Source organism: Euleptes europaea, chromosome 5, assembly GCF_029931775.1.
Source record: "Euleptes europaea isolate rEulEur1 chromosome 5, rEulEur1.hap1, whole genome shotgun sequence".
Taxonomy (NCBI): domain Eukaryota; kingdom Metazoa; phylum Chordata; class Lepidosauria; order Squamata; family Sphaerodactylidae; genus Euleptes; species Euleptes europaea.
The window spans coordinates 53,597,092-53,614,127 of record NC_079316.1 but is presented as its reverse complement, the minus strand read 5'-3'; the positions used below and the strand labels follow the sequence as shown (position 1 = coordinate 53,614,127).

General features: G+C 42.5%; 1 protein-coding gene across 5 annotated transcripts in view; it reads left to right on the top strand.

The window, feature by feature from the left end:
• BTRC (beta-transducin repeat containing E3 ubiquitin protein ligase) overlaps positions 1-17,036 on the top strand; it is a 140,275-nt gene that overhangs the window by 96,568 nt on the left and 26,671 nt on the right. For all 5 annotated transcript variants that reach the window (XM_056849715.1, XM_056849713.1, XM_056849714.1 and 2 more), the window contains 2 exons: positions 12,089-12,320; positions 16,817-17,003. In XM_056849715.1, the coding sequence (XP_056705693.1) occupies positions 12,089-12,320; positions 16,817-17,003 (419 nt within the window). The remainder of the gene's footprint in view (positions 1-12,088; positions 12,321-16,816; positions 17,004-17,036) is intronic.

The window sequence follows — 17,036 nt, the reverse complement described above, 5'->3', positions numbered from 1 at the left end:
GTGCCTCCCGGCCAGGAGGCACAGATCTGTTTAAAGGGCCCAGCGTGCGCCTCCAGGGAAAGTCCCTGGAGGCGCGTGGGGGGGGGGGAACAGATCTGTGCCTCCCGGCCGGGAGGCGCATATCTGTTTAAAGGGCCCGCCGCGCGCCTCCAGGGAAGCTCCCTGGAGGCTCATGGGGGTGGGGGAACACATCTGTGCCTTCCAGCTGGAAGGCACAGATCTGTTTAAAGGGGCCGAATTCGCCGAATTTATTCAGGAACACCCCGAACTCGGCGAATTCGGCTCCCCGGTTCCCCCCCTTTTCGAGTTCGGTTCGTCCGAACCGAAAAACCGCCGAATTGCGGGAAATTCGGCTGTTTTTCGGTTCGGACCGAACTGAATCAACAGCCCTATCATGAGGCTCAAACTCCTGAACTGAGAGAAGAGCTCTAAGCCCCTTTCCACACAGAGGAGGGGAAGGGAAGAGGAAGAGGGCAGAGCTCCCAAATTCCTCCCCCCCCTCTTTTTGCCCTGCATCCTCATTCATTCTTAGGGGTTCAGTTTCCACCCAACGACAAACCGTGCAGATAATGATGGTTGTAGACTTATACCCATTGCCTCTTCCATCCACATGGCTGGTGGGCTGTGATGCGGATTCATAAAAAAGAAGGGTAAGTTGAGAAGTATCTCCTCATAGCTTAGGGATTAAGTTAGAATTCAGAATTCGGTCCAGAAACAAACTGGAGGCCAGTGAAGTTGAATTAAAATTGGAGTAATATGATCAAAGTGACTTATTCCTGTCAGCTGTCAGGCAGCCACATTCTGGACTGGTTGCAGTTTCCAGTCTCACATAGAATGCATTACAGTAGCCCAGTCTAGAATCAAGGCATATATGTGGTTCAAAGGCAAGGAAACAAATGATGCAGAGGGAAATTGATTCTTTAATAAGAATTTGTTTCCCTTTGCACCGTTTGTTTCCTTGCCTTCATTTTGCCTTGGTGCGGCCCCCTTCTCTTCTTCATATATGTAGTTCAGCAGAACAAAATATTGAAGAATAAATGATGCTGGACCCCAGTGCCTACTGTGTCATTAGGGCTGCTATACCTTGTGGTGCTAAGACTCTGGGCAGTGTCCAGTCTTTATACTTAAGTGGAATTCCAGGAATGTGTTCAGGAAAAAAAATGAATAAATTCATGTAAGCTAAGAAATTTATCTTACTAGTATTTGTTGAGATTTTTCAGTTCTTTTCCACAAACATGATGGCTGGAAGCTTTTTTTAAAAAAATGAAAGCAAACACTCTCAAGATTCCTTGTTCTAGGCCTGTGCCAGCAGCCCTGACTTTGTACCCACGCAAGCCTTATACCATAGTGTCTTACAGTTTAAAGGAGCTGGAGTGGCTGTTAGTTTCAGTGTAATTCCGCAAGCCATTTCACTGAGATGCGTCAAACCTCCTGCTGCATAATTACAAGCCACATGTGTGGCGCAGAAGAGTCTTTCAGAACTGGAGATAGGGTTAATTTCAGTTGGCGTATATTTTGTTTTTCCTTTCTGAAATAAATAGCAATGAAGTATTTGGTTTCTTTCATGGTTGTTCACTTTGACTTTCTCTCAGATGATTTACTCCTCAGTTACCCAGGGTTTTTTAGATGTTTCAGTGAGCTCACAGTGTGGAAAGGGTGATTCAGCATTGGGTGAGCAGATTCTTGGATTCATTAGCTAACCTCCTGGAATGAATTTGAACAAGCTGGGCTGAAAGAGGGAGGTAAACAAATTGGTAGCTTCCAAACTGAGTTTCTGAAAATAAAAGTAAATGGACTGAGTTGTTCAAAGATCTAGTGCTGTTCCTTTTGAGTTTGTCAAGTCAAATGTTAGCAAAATAAGGTCAATTCATTCATTTAGCAGAAAAAGAAAAATGAGAGTATAATTTCTGCCTGAACCTCATAGAGCTGACTCCTTTACCACCTGCTATTGTATCTCAACTAGAGCGCTAGTGGATGGCAAACATTGTCACAGTGAGCCTCCCCATCAGAAGTAAATCTTTTCAAGCTTCCTTTTATATACCTAAAACACAGAGGTTGCAATAGTTTTAAAAAGTTTATAAAAATCATCCCTAATGACATGGGTTAAATCATTAAAATGGGAAGAAGTCAGTGTCCCTTGTGTCTCAGCATATATTTATTTAGTGCATTTTTATCTCACCTTCCTCCAAGGAGCTCAGGGTAGTGTATGGGGTTCTTCCTCACAGCAACCCTATGAGGTAGGTCAGGATGAGAGAGAATAATTGGTTCGAGGGTCACCCAGTAGGTTTCATGATAAGCAGGGGTTTCAGCCCAGGTCTTTCACTCTCAGCCCAGGACTCCAACCACTGACTACACCACACTGGCTCTATAAAATTCACTTTTGGTACCCAGCACAAAAAGAAGACTTGGCTACGAATCTGTTGACATTCCAGTTTCTGATGATATTACAAGAGAGAGACTAAGGAATGTTTTTTACATAAAATAGCCAGTTCCCAGCAATCTCTCTTAGCTTCTCTCTTTAAAAGCCATTTTCTATTGTTTGTGTACTTGAGGACCACAATCTACACTCCCAGGGATTTTCTCTGCTCACCATGGCTAGTAGTCACTGATGGACTTAAATGCTTCATGAATCTATACACCATTGAGTTGGATACCATTGAGCATTTCTGCTGACTGAAAGATTTCCATCTGTGCTGTATGACTTTCTCACCATTCCATTCTTCTGCAGTCCAAAATATTACTCCCTAAGGGACAGAGAACCTCCTGGAGGAGAATTTTGGAGATCATTTTGGGCTGCAGTGTGTGGGGTGAGATGAGGAAGTAGTGCTCCATCAATGGAAATCCTTCAGTCAGTGGAAATGCTCTGTGGGATCCAGCCCAAACCAAATGTGAGTGAGATAAAGAAGTTTGTGCAAGTGGACTTTCTCTGCCTTCCACTGTTCCAGCAGCCACCTGCATGACTCAGAAATCCTCTGCAGAGGATCAGGGGTCCTTCGTAAACAAAAACCACCATGGCATGAGCAGTTGCAGTGATAAGTCAGGCAAAATTACCCCCTTGCTTTTGTGCCAGGAGATCAAAGCCTCAGAATTGAGCAACATTGCCAAAATGGCACATACACACTTGCCTACTCTTGTACTTGCAGAGCAAAGCTTTGAACTTGCTTTGCTATTGGAAGATGAAGGGGCAATTTTGCCCAAATTCCTTAATGCAGTCCTCTTTGCCTGTGATACGTTTTGTTCCCAAGGATCCCCGGACTCTCAGCAGTGGAATGTTTGGGTATACAGCAGGCTGCTGGGGAAAGAAGAGGGAGATCAACTTGCATGAGCTACTTACGTTCACAGAAATTTGGATCCAGCCCATTTCTACTATATCTAATGACCAAGTTTTGTTGGCTTGTGCCAAACACTTAAGCAGCAAAACCAAGCCCCTGAGGTTATAGAATCCAGGATTGGAAATATGTGGGGAAAGGATTTTCCAAATAATTTATTTCCCCATTCCTCCCCCTCCCCCATTTAATTGTGGGCTCCCAGATTGTTCCCTCTTCATAGTCAAGTGCCTGTCATAAAGACAGCAAACCGGTTCCAACTACAGACAAGATTTGTGCATATATGGGGAACTCACTATCATGCAGAAAATATTAGCTTATAATTTTTAAAAAGGGAAAAATTCAACAAGAAAGGACTGAGCATGCTCATTGCCCTCAAAAGGTTGAGAAAAAAAATCTGGGGGAAGGGGGAACAGAATTGGCTTGCTCAAGGCCATAAGAGCTTCAGTATCCAAGGTATTCTGTCTTCCACGGCCCCCCTCCCTAGAACTGCATTACCCTTCCCTCTCCCTTTTTCCCTTCCTGCGTTTACTTTGGTAGGATCCCTAATGCTTTTTATCTTCTCAGCAAAGTTTGAACAGTACACAGAAAGTTAACTGCCTGGAGTCTTTTAAATATAAGTAACATACACCCAGTAATAAGCTGTTGGTTGAAGGTTTTTTGTTCATTTTTTTGTTTCTGTTTTGTTGGGTTTTTTTGCTTCCTGCAAAGAAACATAAACACAGCACTCATTTCTGGCAGGTTTTTACTGTCAGAGTTTCTCCTATTATATTTATCTTACAATTTGCCAGGGGGTGAAGTTATTAAGTTTTAGCAGCAGCCATCGATCAAGTTCACAAGTTAACACGATAAAGGCTCTGTGCCGCTCCGATCCGGGAAAATGATGATCCTCACTCGGTAATTAACTAAATGAGAAAGTTAAATCTTACTTGAGAGCTGGGAGAGATGCAAGAGAGGTGTTTGTCAGTTTCTCAGTGGAAATTAGAAGCAGTTTTTTTGCAATTCCCTAAGCTGCTGCTCTGTCATATTTTACATAAGCACTGGGAAAACGTCTTGTAATTAGTGCTGTCATGGAGGATTTTTTTTGCTGAAGGATGTTGGAATAATTCATTAGATTATCAAGAAAGGCTTGTGTCCTGAAATGATTAGCACAGTGAAATTTAAACCATTAACGATAACAAGTTTAGAGCTTGCTGCAGTGCAGAGGCACCCGGGGTATGTCTCTGCCTATTTCAATCATTTCTTATAATTAAACATTATGTCCTCTCTTCCCTCCCCCCCCCACTCCCTTCACATGGGCCCATCCAAAAAACCCTGTTAAGGTGGCTCTCTCCAGATCATCATGTTTACCAGCAAGGACCAGAAGCTGCTCTAGATAAGAAATGCAGGAGGGTTTGAGACAATTTTCTATCCTGGTTTTTTTATTTGTATTTTTTATTTAGAGCACCAAAGCCTTAATTTGAACTCAAGGCTAGCATTGGATGTAGCTTGATTCCTTCTGGGGGTCTTGGAATTATGTACAGATTGCTGTATTGTGTGAGACCATTATGGTGGCATTGTCTGAACACATAGGTCCCCAGTCCTTCTGCTGCTCTCCCTTATGTACACAGCCTTGTAGTTGTGGGCAGTGTGTAAAAGACCACAGTAAGTGTCTGCAAGGGTGACCTTGACCTTACCTTACACTTGAAGTGCTCTGGTTACAGAGCGTGTTGGAAAGTATGGAGACAAAGGTAAGTGCATCAAGTAGCGCAGAACGGGGAGGGCAGTCCACGCTTCCCTCCCCCGTGCAAATCTGGAGAGTGTGCTGCTTCTTTGGAAGACACATGCTAGCACATGACAATCCTTGGTTCCTCTGTCAAGAGATAACTAGCAAAATGTTCCTTGATGGTTAATGTCTGCATTATAAAGTTAATAATGCTTTCTTAACCCCTGATGTATAAAATCGTGTGGCACTGCTTTATGGGACCAGAGTAAATACTGGGGAGGCATAAGCTGTATTTTCTCAGAATACTCAGATGCATCTAGTTAAATATGCTGTGCATTATCTATTAATGTAAATTGTGCTTGCCTCGGAGTAGCCTCCACCAGTAGCCAAAAGTATAATACTTCCCGGTTAAGCGAAAATATTACAGGGGAACTGGACCCAGCAATATATTGTGGGGACAGATTGTTCTTGGGAACTCAACTGTTTGCAGCTACAGTACAAATTCTCATGATCAGTTTAATGACAAGGTGCTCTGCATAAGCTCTGGCAAATGTGTACGAAATATGGTAAAAACTCATTTTTTAATTTTTGCTGTCAATTTGGTAGTCCAGTAGAGAAGTATGGCACAGAACTTCTTTGCTCCAGAAAGCTCCCACTTCCCTTAATTTAATTGAAAGTATGCAGCATTGGGTCACAGCATAGATTCTTGCAAAATTGTGTGTGTTTTTGTGTGGTTTATTCTGGGATTAAACTTCCTGTCCCAATACATTTGCCCATTCCATTGTTACTATAGGCTCCAGCTATAGTTTCCTCCTGTTAATGTTTTGCTTACCCACTGAGGATAGTTTACCTCTTGTTCACATTATGTGTTGGGCAATTTATCTCTTGGTATATAGTGTGAGTTCATTTAAACATGTTGCCTGCAAATAATTTGCATTACAGCTATTCCCATTATGCCTCCTACACTTCCTGTAAATATAACAGGGAAGCATTTGGCCTTAACCCTTCCTATCAACGGCTGATATTCAGCTAATGGCCACTATCAAGCAAGCCTGTTAGGCATGTGGATGGGCTTGTGCACACCCAGTAAAGCGTTAAAATATATGTTGCAGTGCCCTTACTGCATTTCAAATGACTGGATTTTAAAAATGACTTGTAATACCAGTGGCAACTTCAGTGAAAGAAACAAAGTATCAAACTAACATAGGAAGCTGCTTGATATTTTATCAGACCTTTGGTCTATCTACTTAAGAACTGTCTGCTGAGACCTGCAGCAACCCTATAGTGTCCTATTGGGAAAGACTATGCTCTGCCATCCTGTTACCAGAGCTCCTTTGAACAGGTGATGCCAGAATTTGAATCTAGGATTGTCTGTATACAAAGAATGTGCAAACAGAATTAAGCCATAACCCCTTCCCTAGGTCAAGCCACATGTTTCTGTTGACCTTGGCCAGTTTGCCATGGGTTATGATATGGGACTTAACAATTGGAAATTTGGAATCAAGCTAGTTATCTCTTGGTAGTACTATAAGCATAGGGATGGAATTTTGTGACATGAAACATGTGCTGTTCTCAAGTACTGGCTAACTTTAGATTAATCCTTTTTACCTTATTCTCTACTTTATTGTGCCTATAATATGGTTTCCATGTTAAATACTATACCTAAAGGATCTTTCAATAGACAGCTCAGCAGAAACATCTTGTGTCCTTCTTGAGATCAATAGAGTGCCCTTGTGTTCTGTACTGTTCGATTTATCTTCAGAAGGCCCCACTGAGAGACCTCGGCAGCACAGAGAGCTGCATTGTAGGTTGAATTCTAATAAAATGAACAAAAAAACCCCAACAAAAATATAGGGCAAGAAATGAGGCTCATAGTCTCAGCCAGTCCTATCTCACCTTAGAAATGGAAGCAGGAAAAGGTAAACAAGTTGAGGTTCTTCTAGAAATATTGCTATTGTGAGATACCTTTTTGATGACGGGTACTGAAGCAGATTGATCCATCATCATTTCGACAGGGTTCCAAACTTTCAAGCTAACAGTTTTTAATAACTGTGCACTTGTACATCTTGTGTCTAACTGCACTTGACAGCAGGAGTCTTTAAACATGGGTTTGCCTCATTTATGTGAAAAATGCTTTAAATGTCTGCGTGGGAGTGGAAATAGGGGGTCCCAAAATGCACATCCTGCCTGCTACTGCTACCCCCTGCAGTCCATCCCACCAAATACCCTTTTCCCAAAAGGCCTTAAGAATCAGGAGTGAAAAGAACTTGGGGTAGCGTTGGGCGTTGCTGCTTAACATCATGCCATCTGTCCCCTGTTTGCCCTGCTACTATGCAGTATTGACCAGTGAGGACTGAGGAATCTCTTCCAGTTACTGCTTAGCACAAGATGCTCCTTATTGCATGATTTGTTGGAACGGATTATATTGTTGTGATTTGTCTCGGGCTTACAGTGGAGAGGCATCATATAAATAAACAAATAATGTTCCTGACAGTTCCGGTGGCGGGGGGGACTGTGGAGGAGAAAATAGGAAGGGTTTATACCCCTGCAGCCATGCTTCTTTGTCACTTTATATCTCTTCCCTTATCCTCAAGGTTTAAATGTAAGTGAGTCACCATCCTCCTGCCACTATCATATAGTTTAGGCCTGACAGCCAGGACTTTTAAAAGTTGCTCTGAAGGGCACAGGACTCAGCAGATGTTGATGTATACTCAGTATTGCAGCAGTTAGTGGGTTGAATTCTGCCTAGATTTCCAAGGCACAAGTGGTGGGGGCAAATTTTGCCATTTTCCCCATCGCGCAGCAGCCCCAAACACCCATCAAAATGTTGCTCTTGGGGAATAGAGGATCCACCAGTAATAGCATGGTGAGAAATTAGTGAAAATCCCCAACTCCTTGTGCCCTTGGAAAATTAGGCTGGATCCAAGCTGATTTCTGTTACCAGTACTTTTTCCCCTGAAGATGTGGAGACCAGCTAAAACAAGAACTGACACCCACTCATATATGTACACCCAAAGCTACTGTTTGCCTTCCAATGGAAAACATACAAATGCATGTATGTGATTCACACCTTTGGACAAATAGCTGTTGGGAGAGTGATGATTTGGAAAATGGTTATTGGAGGGGGCGATAATATCTCCAACCCAGTTCACCCCCTCCACACACACACACACACACACCCACCCCTCCTAGGAGATGCTTTGATCTAGGGTCCCAAGAGATTAAACATCATGTCTAGTTTAACCTGTAGAAACAAGCAGTTGGGTCATTGGTTGTTTTTCAGAGATTCAGTCAATTCTGTCACTGTTATAAGCTTCCTCCTTCCTGCCTGTGCAGGAGAAAACCAAATGATTTTTGTCTTTTAGTCTGATAGTTGCACCAAAATTCTACAGAGATTTTAAAATATTTTAATGCTTTAGAGGTGGCAGTGGAGTGGGAAGACTGCTTTATGGTTTCTTCTAGAGATTAAAAGACAGGCAGTGAGGGTTAGGATTGGGGGGGGGGGCAGTCATAAAGCGTTATACTGCCTAGAACCTACTCAGCACCTTCCATAAACAAAAGCAGGGAGGGTTGAAATGACTGGCCCAAAGCTATGAAAAGTGCATCATGTAACCAAATGGGGCATTTCCAGTTCCAGACATCTCTTCTAATTGTGCTTCACTCCCTCTCTTCTTCATGTATTGTTACGATCTTCATTCATTTCCTCAATCTCAGTACCAAGCAGTAGAGCATGCTCAATTCAATTGGGTCTCATTTGAGGTCATGCAAGGAAAGTGTACATCGAAGGAAGAACAAAATAAGTGCTGAAACAATAGAGGGTGGGATTTTGCTAACAAGATTTAAATTTGTTATCTTGAGAGAATCCCTATCTGCACATATAAGAGATTGCAAAGTTTTCCAGTGTGAAATCCTTGATGACTGGTAGGGTTGTTTACCAAGTATTGTCTTGCTCTGTGGAATCGCACATTAGAATTGACAAACACTATTATTTATATGGTTACTTATTCAGAGATGGAAAAAGAGGTGAGCCAGGGCCACCTGATAATACCAGGGATTATATATGCTTGTTTTCAGTTTTGAAATCTTGGTGTTCCATTACTACATCGAACTATGTGTGAAGCAAATAAGAAATTAAAAAAAACTGGCCCTTGCTCTTGAAAGAAGACATTAAGGGTAGGAGATCTAGAGATCCTTGTTTACTTGATAGGAACATTGTCCCTGCTGCAAGTTACTGATTTCTCTTGCTTATGTTCACACTTTAAAGGCATATGGTTTTGAGAAAAGAGTAAGTAAAAAGGCAGACGCTGGTGGTTTTAAAAACATGCTGGATGAAGACAGCCTGCTGTAAGATTGGCTGTGCAGCAAATGAAATGGGAAATGAAATGAGGTCAGGCTTATAAAATACACCATTTATCAACTATCTAAATCTTAATCCAGCGTTTCATTGGTTTTTGTGTTCTGCAAACAACTGAACTGCTGTGAACACAGCCACTGAATCCCTCCAGGCCAGTGTTCAATAGAGTCCAACCTTCATGGTTTAATGCCAGACCATCACCAGCAACATTAGTGCATGGAGAAACCAAGCATTGCTAGGCTAAGGAATTACGTTTTATCATTTCCATAAAGACTGTTGAGGCTTCAACATATAGAGAACCCAGTTTTGTTTATGATGTCTCTCAAATGCTGAAAGACTACTTATCAACGTGGGTATGTTTTGTAAAGTGTAGCATCTGATTGTGTCAGGATCTGAATCCGGGCAGTATGTGAAGGCATGCACAAAATCTGTTTCCATTTTTAAAATAGGAAATGTCAAGCCCTCATAACTGAATAATAAAGAAAAGCAAGTAGAGCCTCCCCAGTAAAGATACAGCTTTTGAAGCTCCCAGTTACCTAGGGTACAGGTGCTCATTCATAAAGATCAATCTGTGATTTTCTGTGTACTCAAAATCACCCATTGTCTGTACAGTAGTCCAAATGCTGCAGCTGCATCAGTGTGGAACTGATCCCCGCAATTGCACATTGAAGCGCATGATTCTGTGAGTTGTTGCCTCATTGCACTGGTTTACGGGATTGGGACATTAGTTTCCTTTGTTTTGTAGCATCACACATTACAATATTTTAGCAAGTCGCTTATTTTTCGGCTATTATTAAGTGTTTATCAGAATGCTGAATCACTTTCCTGTGTCATTGTAAGGAAGTATTTGGTTTTTCCAATATCCTTAATGTTTTTGACACCCCAGGACATATAGCTATACAGGTTAACACTCTCTAACTATATTTCAGTGTACTATTTTTTTGAAGGAAAAGTTCTCCACTGTAAATGGCTTTCAGTTGTGCACATGGAGACTTCAGAAGCTAATTCACTTTGTTGGGAATGCAATATGTCTTCCTATCAGTGAATGCATGCAGCTAAATCAAGTTAAGTTGCTGCAAAAACTTTTGGACAAGTCTTTCTTCTTGACAGTAGATCAGAGGAGGGCATTGTTTTTATCAAGGCTTGCCCTACCCTAGCCTGCATCTTGGAAGAGGACTTCTCAAAAGGTCCCCACTGTGCTTAATTCTTCATGCAATTGGGAGGCTTCAGGAGAAGATCTCTTTCCTGCTCTCTAACAGCAGTATCCTAGAATCATAGAGTTGGAAGGGACCACCAGGGTCATCTAGTCCAACCCCCTGCACAATGCAGGAAATTCACAACTACCTCCCACACACACACCCAGTGCCCAGAAGATGGCCAAGATGTCCTCCCTCTCATGAACTGCCTAAGTCAATAGAATCAGCATTGCTGACAGATGGCCATCTAACCGCTGCTTAAAAACCTCCAGGGAAGGAGCACTTACCACCTCCCGAGGAAGCCTGTTCCACTGAGGAACCACTCTAACTGTTAGAAAATTCTTCCTAATATCTAGATGGAAACTCTTCTGATTTAATTTTAACCCATTGGTTCTGGTCCAACCTTCTGGGGAAACAGAAAACAACTCGGCACCATCCTCTATATGACAGCCCTTCAAGTACTTGACGATGGTTATCATATCCCTTCTCGGTCTTCTCCTTTTCAGGCTAAACATACCCAGCTTCTTCAACCTTTCCTCATAGGACTTGGTCTCCAGATCCCTCACCATCTTTGTTGCCCTCCTCTGGACACGTTCCAGCTTATCTATATCTTTCTTAAATTGTGGTGCCCAAAACTGAACACAGTACTCTAGGTGAGGTTTAATCAGAGCAGAGTAAAGCGATACCATCACGTCACGTGATCTGGACACTATACTGTTCAAGTTCCCCTAGAACTTTGAATATGAACTTTTGTGAGATTCAGCTCCCTTTTTCACATATGTGAAAAGAAAAATCAAGCAGGGAATTCTTATTATGGAGAAGATTATCAGGGAGGGGGGAACCAAGCCAGAGAGGCTTGGTAAGAATTCCACCATGAAATTTTAAATTTCAGGGGAATTCACACCAATTCACTTTATGCCTCAGCTTGCTCCAGTTCCAGTCATCTTCTCCGTAAGAATTCCCAACATGGTTTTCCCTTCACGTATCTCTGAAGAAGTGATCTGTGACCCACAAAAGCTCATATTGTATTGACTCACTGTGTGTAATCCATGAGTCCCAATATGAAAGGCAGATTATGAATAACAGAAAAATTGAAATAAGTGTTGTTAATCTTTAAGGTGCCACTGGACTTAATGCTGGAATAATATTTACCATGCAAGTGGACCTTACATTATAGTGTTTGTGTTCTGAGTTATGCTGATCAGCACCAAGAAGTTTGTTCATTCTTATATGTGGTGTATTGTGCATTAATTTTAGTAGCAGCCCATTGTGGCCCCAGAGCAAACAGTTAGAAGCAAAGTGTTAGAAAGGCAGCTGTATGCTGAGGTGTTTGGTGACGGGGATGCAGGAACCTGGTAGCGGTTTAGTCTGAATATTGCTAGTTAAGACCCAGATATATTTGCTTTCTCCATCACCTGGATGAGCGTTTTCAAAGTGCATCTTATGTTATCTTCCAAGGATGTCAAATTCTCTACTCAAAAAATCATTTTTTTCTTTCTTTCAATAGACAAAACTTGCCAATGGCACTTCAAGCATGATTGTGCCCAAGCAAAGGAAGCTATCTGCAAGCTATGAAAAGGAGAAGGAGCTGTGTATCAAGTATTTTGAACAATGGTCAGAGTCTGACCAAGTGGAATTCGTGGAACATCTCATCTCGCAGATGTGTCACTATCAGCACGGACATATCAACTCATACCTCAAACCTATGCTCCAGAGGGACTTCATCACAGCACTGCCAGGTATTTCAGTGGGACAGCGGAAGGAGGAATACTCATTCTGGCTTTTCCCCCCAGGTTTTTTAATTACATTGGCAGTTAGATTCAGCTATATTGCAAAAGTCTGTGGGGTGTTTTTTGTGATTGATGGATGATAATTGATTGTCCACTTTCACAGGAGTACCAGAATTGTTAAATCAGGGACAGTTATTTGTGCTTAGACACGATCTTGTCTGTTTTTATTTCTGTATATAATTGGTTCTGTGTATATATCTAATTCTCACATGTGACCTCTGCCTGCAGATACTTAAATCTGCAGATAGGGGTCATGCATTCCCCCCCCCCAACAGTTTTTCTGCAGACTTCGGGATCCCCTGGGTCTGCAGAAAACTCTGAAAAGTAAAAAAAGAAAAACCGAGGGCAGGGGATAAATTTCCCAGATTATTTCAAAAAGTGCATTGTCTGCGCATGTGCTCTAGGCCTGGGCACATGGAGGAGGAAGGGGGAAGGGTAAGGAAGCCGTAACAGCCTTGGCAGCAAAGGCTGGGAGCCTCGCTGAGGCCGGCATTGGTGGCGGTGGCAATGGGTGGTGGGAGGAAGCTGCAGCAGGCCCGGGTGCTCCAGAGGAGGACACCAGCAGCTGCTCTGGGCCCACCTGAGGGGGTAGGTTGGGAGATCAGCCCAGAGTTGCTTAAGTGGTGGTCTGCAAAACTCGCAGGGGGGAATCCCATCTCCCCCATCGCTTCTCCAGGCCTCCTCCCCCCCAGCCCCGCTCACTCACTGGCTCGCCCAGAGTCGAAGGGGGGAGTCTGCAAAACTCACAGGTGGGATCCCATCCCCCCATCCCCACCGCTCACTTTCCAGCCTAGCTGCAGCCCGGCGGGTGAGCCCAGAGTTGATAGTGGGGGTGAGAGGAGTGCCAAAGCAGGGGCTAGATGGGGAGATCAGCGAGGCTGGGGGGGAGGAGAGTATTTAATGTTGGATGATAGTATTTAATAGCCTGTTTGCAAGAGACTGTGAGGAACTCCTTCTGTATAATCTGTTACTGACTAGAGTTCAGTAACTTCCAGTTTTAAATGGGATTTAATTTTTTTCTACCCAAGCTGTTCATGATCTATTTCACAAAAAAACTAATCCCATTTTCTTTTTTTATTCCAGTTTCTTAAACAGTAGTTTGCAACTTTGTTGCAGTTGGTTGCTTTCTTCTCATCAGCCTGACTTATAGTACTTTCTCCTTTGTATCTGTTGGACAACTGCTCTTTGGAGGTTGTTAAAGGATTCATCGTTTGGGAATACTGTGACTCCACAAAATTTATGTTCTATGAGTTTTTCTTTAGTGGCCTTGTGATTTGAATCAGTTGCTTTTCAGTTGACACGCATGCCCATTTCAGTTAAAGAACTGGGTCTTTTGGATCGTAGAGTTGAGTAGCGTTTAGAATGGGATCATAAAGTCCCCATTCCTATACATATTTCTTCAATATTTAGAAGTTACAGGTGAGGAAACTAAAGCAGAAGTGTTCTGTGGCATACAGAGATGACTTTTCCTTGCCACAATTGTGATGCACAGTGCAAGATAATTGTTGCTGTATTATATAACTATGCCATGCCTTCAAATTGATTGGTACAGATATAGTTTGTTGGGTTTTCGTCTTCTTCCCTACTGATTTTTCTCTTTATTTTTTTAAAAACCTCTTGAGCCCTTCCTTTCAGAGAGACATCCTATGTTTACCTCCACTTTTTTCTTATCTCATCTTTCTTCTTTCAGCTCCTTGCTTACCCGCTTCTCCCCACTGTCTTGTATTTCAAGAACCACTGTACCCACGTTCTGTAAAGTCAAAGCTGTGAGATAAAGTCACATTTTATTTTTTAAAAAGTAATGCATAATGAATTTTTCCAAAGACCATGAAAGAAATGAACAGCCATGCAGTTACACCACTTTCATATATGAGAAGCTCATTATGGGGCTCTTTGCTTGTCTACCGTCAGCAGCAGAGGCTGAATACATGATGTCCTGCATTAACTTTGATAAGAATCATCTGATAGGCTTCATTGTGCATCTGTCTGCTTAAGTGTAGGCATATGACCTCAGTCAGCCCAAAATGCATTTACCGCTTCCTATACTCCTCCTCTGCCCCGACATATGATGCTTAGTCTTGTGGGTGGCTGTAACAGGAGCAAGAAAAAGAGCATTTGATCTCTGCAGATGTTCAGTGGCTTTTTACTTGGAACCAAGAAAAGTTGCCTGTAATGCTAATCGGGAATGCTTGCCCCTTTCCCAAGTGAAAATGGGCAAGGGTGGATTTGATCGAACAGCTAAAGTAGTCTTGCAAAGAGATTTGACAATCATCTGCCCACTCAGAATACCCAAGGCCAAGTTCACGCATGCAAGAGAATGAGGTGTGAGTGAGGTAGAAGAGCTCTCATGTTATAGAATGTGCCACTTCAGAATACAAGTTGTGGAATCCAGTTTTTAACGTTTCTTTGCATAAAACCCTCCCTACAAATAGAAAACCAAATCAGCACAACAAGCAAGGAGAAGGAGTAGAAACTTTTTCCCCTGTCTCACTGGAATTCTATTTGAAGGGAGCTTTTATCATAGGGATTAATTCCAAAATATGATCCACCCACTCATTTTCCTGCATGTGGAATCAGCTCATGTTTACTAGATACCACAACAACCTCTGAATTGCCCACTGTTCCCACTGATGATCTCCCTTTTCTTTGCATCAGCTTCTCCTTAGTTTGAAAACTAATCTGTTTACTATATTTGCACCCCAGTCTTCCTCCTAAGGAGCTCAAGGTGGGATGCACATTATATTCCTCTCCTTCATTTTAGCCTCAGAACAAGCCCACAAGGTGAACAACTAGCCCAAGGTTGCTTGGTGAGTTTCATGGCTCAGTGGGGAGTTCATCCTGGGTCTCCCAAGTCACAGTTTGACACTAAGTACTACATCACACTTCAGATCTGCCCCCTTCTCTGAATCCTGCAAAGGCATATTGCTTGCTTCCTGTGCCCAGTTTGCATTCCAGATTACTGAGAATCATCTGTGAATCATGTATATTATAATGTAACAGAGCTTATGTGAGTGCAGTTCTGCTCAAATTCAAGCCTCAGGAATCCAGTGCTTCCCATGTATCAAAATGATCTCCACCTGTATGCTCTCTTCTCACCTTGTTATAAGTGAGAATCAGGCCTCTCTATAAGGCCTATAACTGGGGTATTGAGTCTCCCTCCTGACTCTGCTTGCTCTCACTGAGATTACAGAAAGGCAATTTCCACCTCTAATTTGGACAATTTATGTCTGAATCTCCTGTACTTAAAGCCCCTTCCTTCCCCTATAGTTAGGTTCAGGGTAGGGTTACATGCGTGGCTGCAGAAATGCCTCCCTACTATGCCAACATAGGAGCTACATTAATACAAACACTCCATGTGTCCTTCCAAGATTCTCTGCAATCTTCTGGTGCATTTTTTTTAAATGCATGTATTTTGTAACCTAGGTAAAGCTTCCTGCTTCCCTGTTTGACACAGCATCTGCCTGTTTACATGTCTGTCAAAATGCAGCTGTCAAAAGAGAAATGCCTTCTCAACTACCTCTGTCTCTGATGCATTACAACAGCAGTCAAGTGAAGCTTTATTAGTGGAACCATCTTATTTTATAGGCCTGCTATTCTGAGGCTACTGCCTGATTAGGCTTGAGTGGAAGGTAGTGAGTTTAATGAAGGAACCCATCCAGTTTGAGCAACCCATGGTGAATCCAGTCAACACATTCATATCACATATCTGCTTATGGGGTATTAACCAGCTTATTGCTGCAGTGCCCTTATATTTTAGATGATTGTCACCTTCCTTCCAAACATTTGTGAGACACTCTCTCAGTCTCTTCTAATTGCTAGACTGGCAAATTATTGCAACTTGCAGTATTTGTTGCATGCTTTCTTCTACCTGGCAAAATAAATAACACCAGTAAAACTGCTTTTTTTGCTCATTCTCTCTTTCTCTCTTTATGTGCAGGCAGCCTCGCCGCACATCTGTGCATATACACACACACCCAAATACTGTTTTTAGGTACCACTTTCCTTCAGGCTGCACATTAGGAATATATATGTTTTCTATTCTTCATTGCATCAAAAAGCTCCTGTTTTAGCAAAAGTAGCTTTTGGAGTACAAGAACAGCTGTAGCAGCAGAATGAGAAATGGGCTTAATATAGCAAGATTTGGGGGGCTGTATCACCGAGTAAGAAAAGCCCTCCACAGAACATCCTCCTAGTGCTAAAATCCGCAGAAATAGATCAGACCAAATTGCTGGATCTTTTATCATCTTTAATGCTCTGCTGTTTCTTATCCAAAAGAAGCTGCTGTATCTGAACTTCACAAGAGACCAATTTCTGCTCAGTCACCCCAGCTCTGCACTGCACTATCAAGAACAAGCAACAATGGGGATGAAAATGTATCTTTAACGGACATGTGCTCCTGGTGCACTCCCCCTGTAATGGCGGGCTGCTTTTACTTTTTCTTTCAGCCCGAGGCCTGGATCACATTGCTGAAAATATCTTATCATACCTGGACGCCAAGTCATTGTGTGCTGTTGAGCTGGTATGTAAGGAGTGGTATCGGGTGACGTCAGATGGCATGTTGTGGAAGAAGCTGATTGAGAGAATGGTCCGGACAGACTCACTTTGGAGGGGTTTGGCAGAGCGGAGAGGATGGTAAGGACGTCTGATATGCAACTTTCCCCTTGA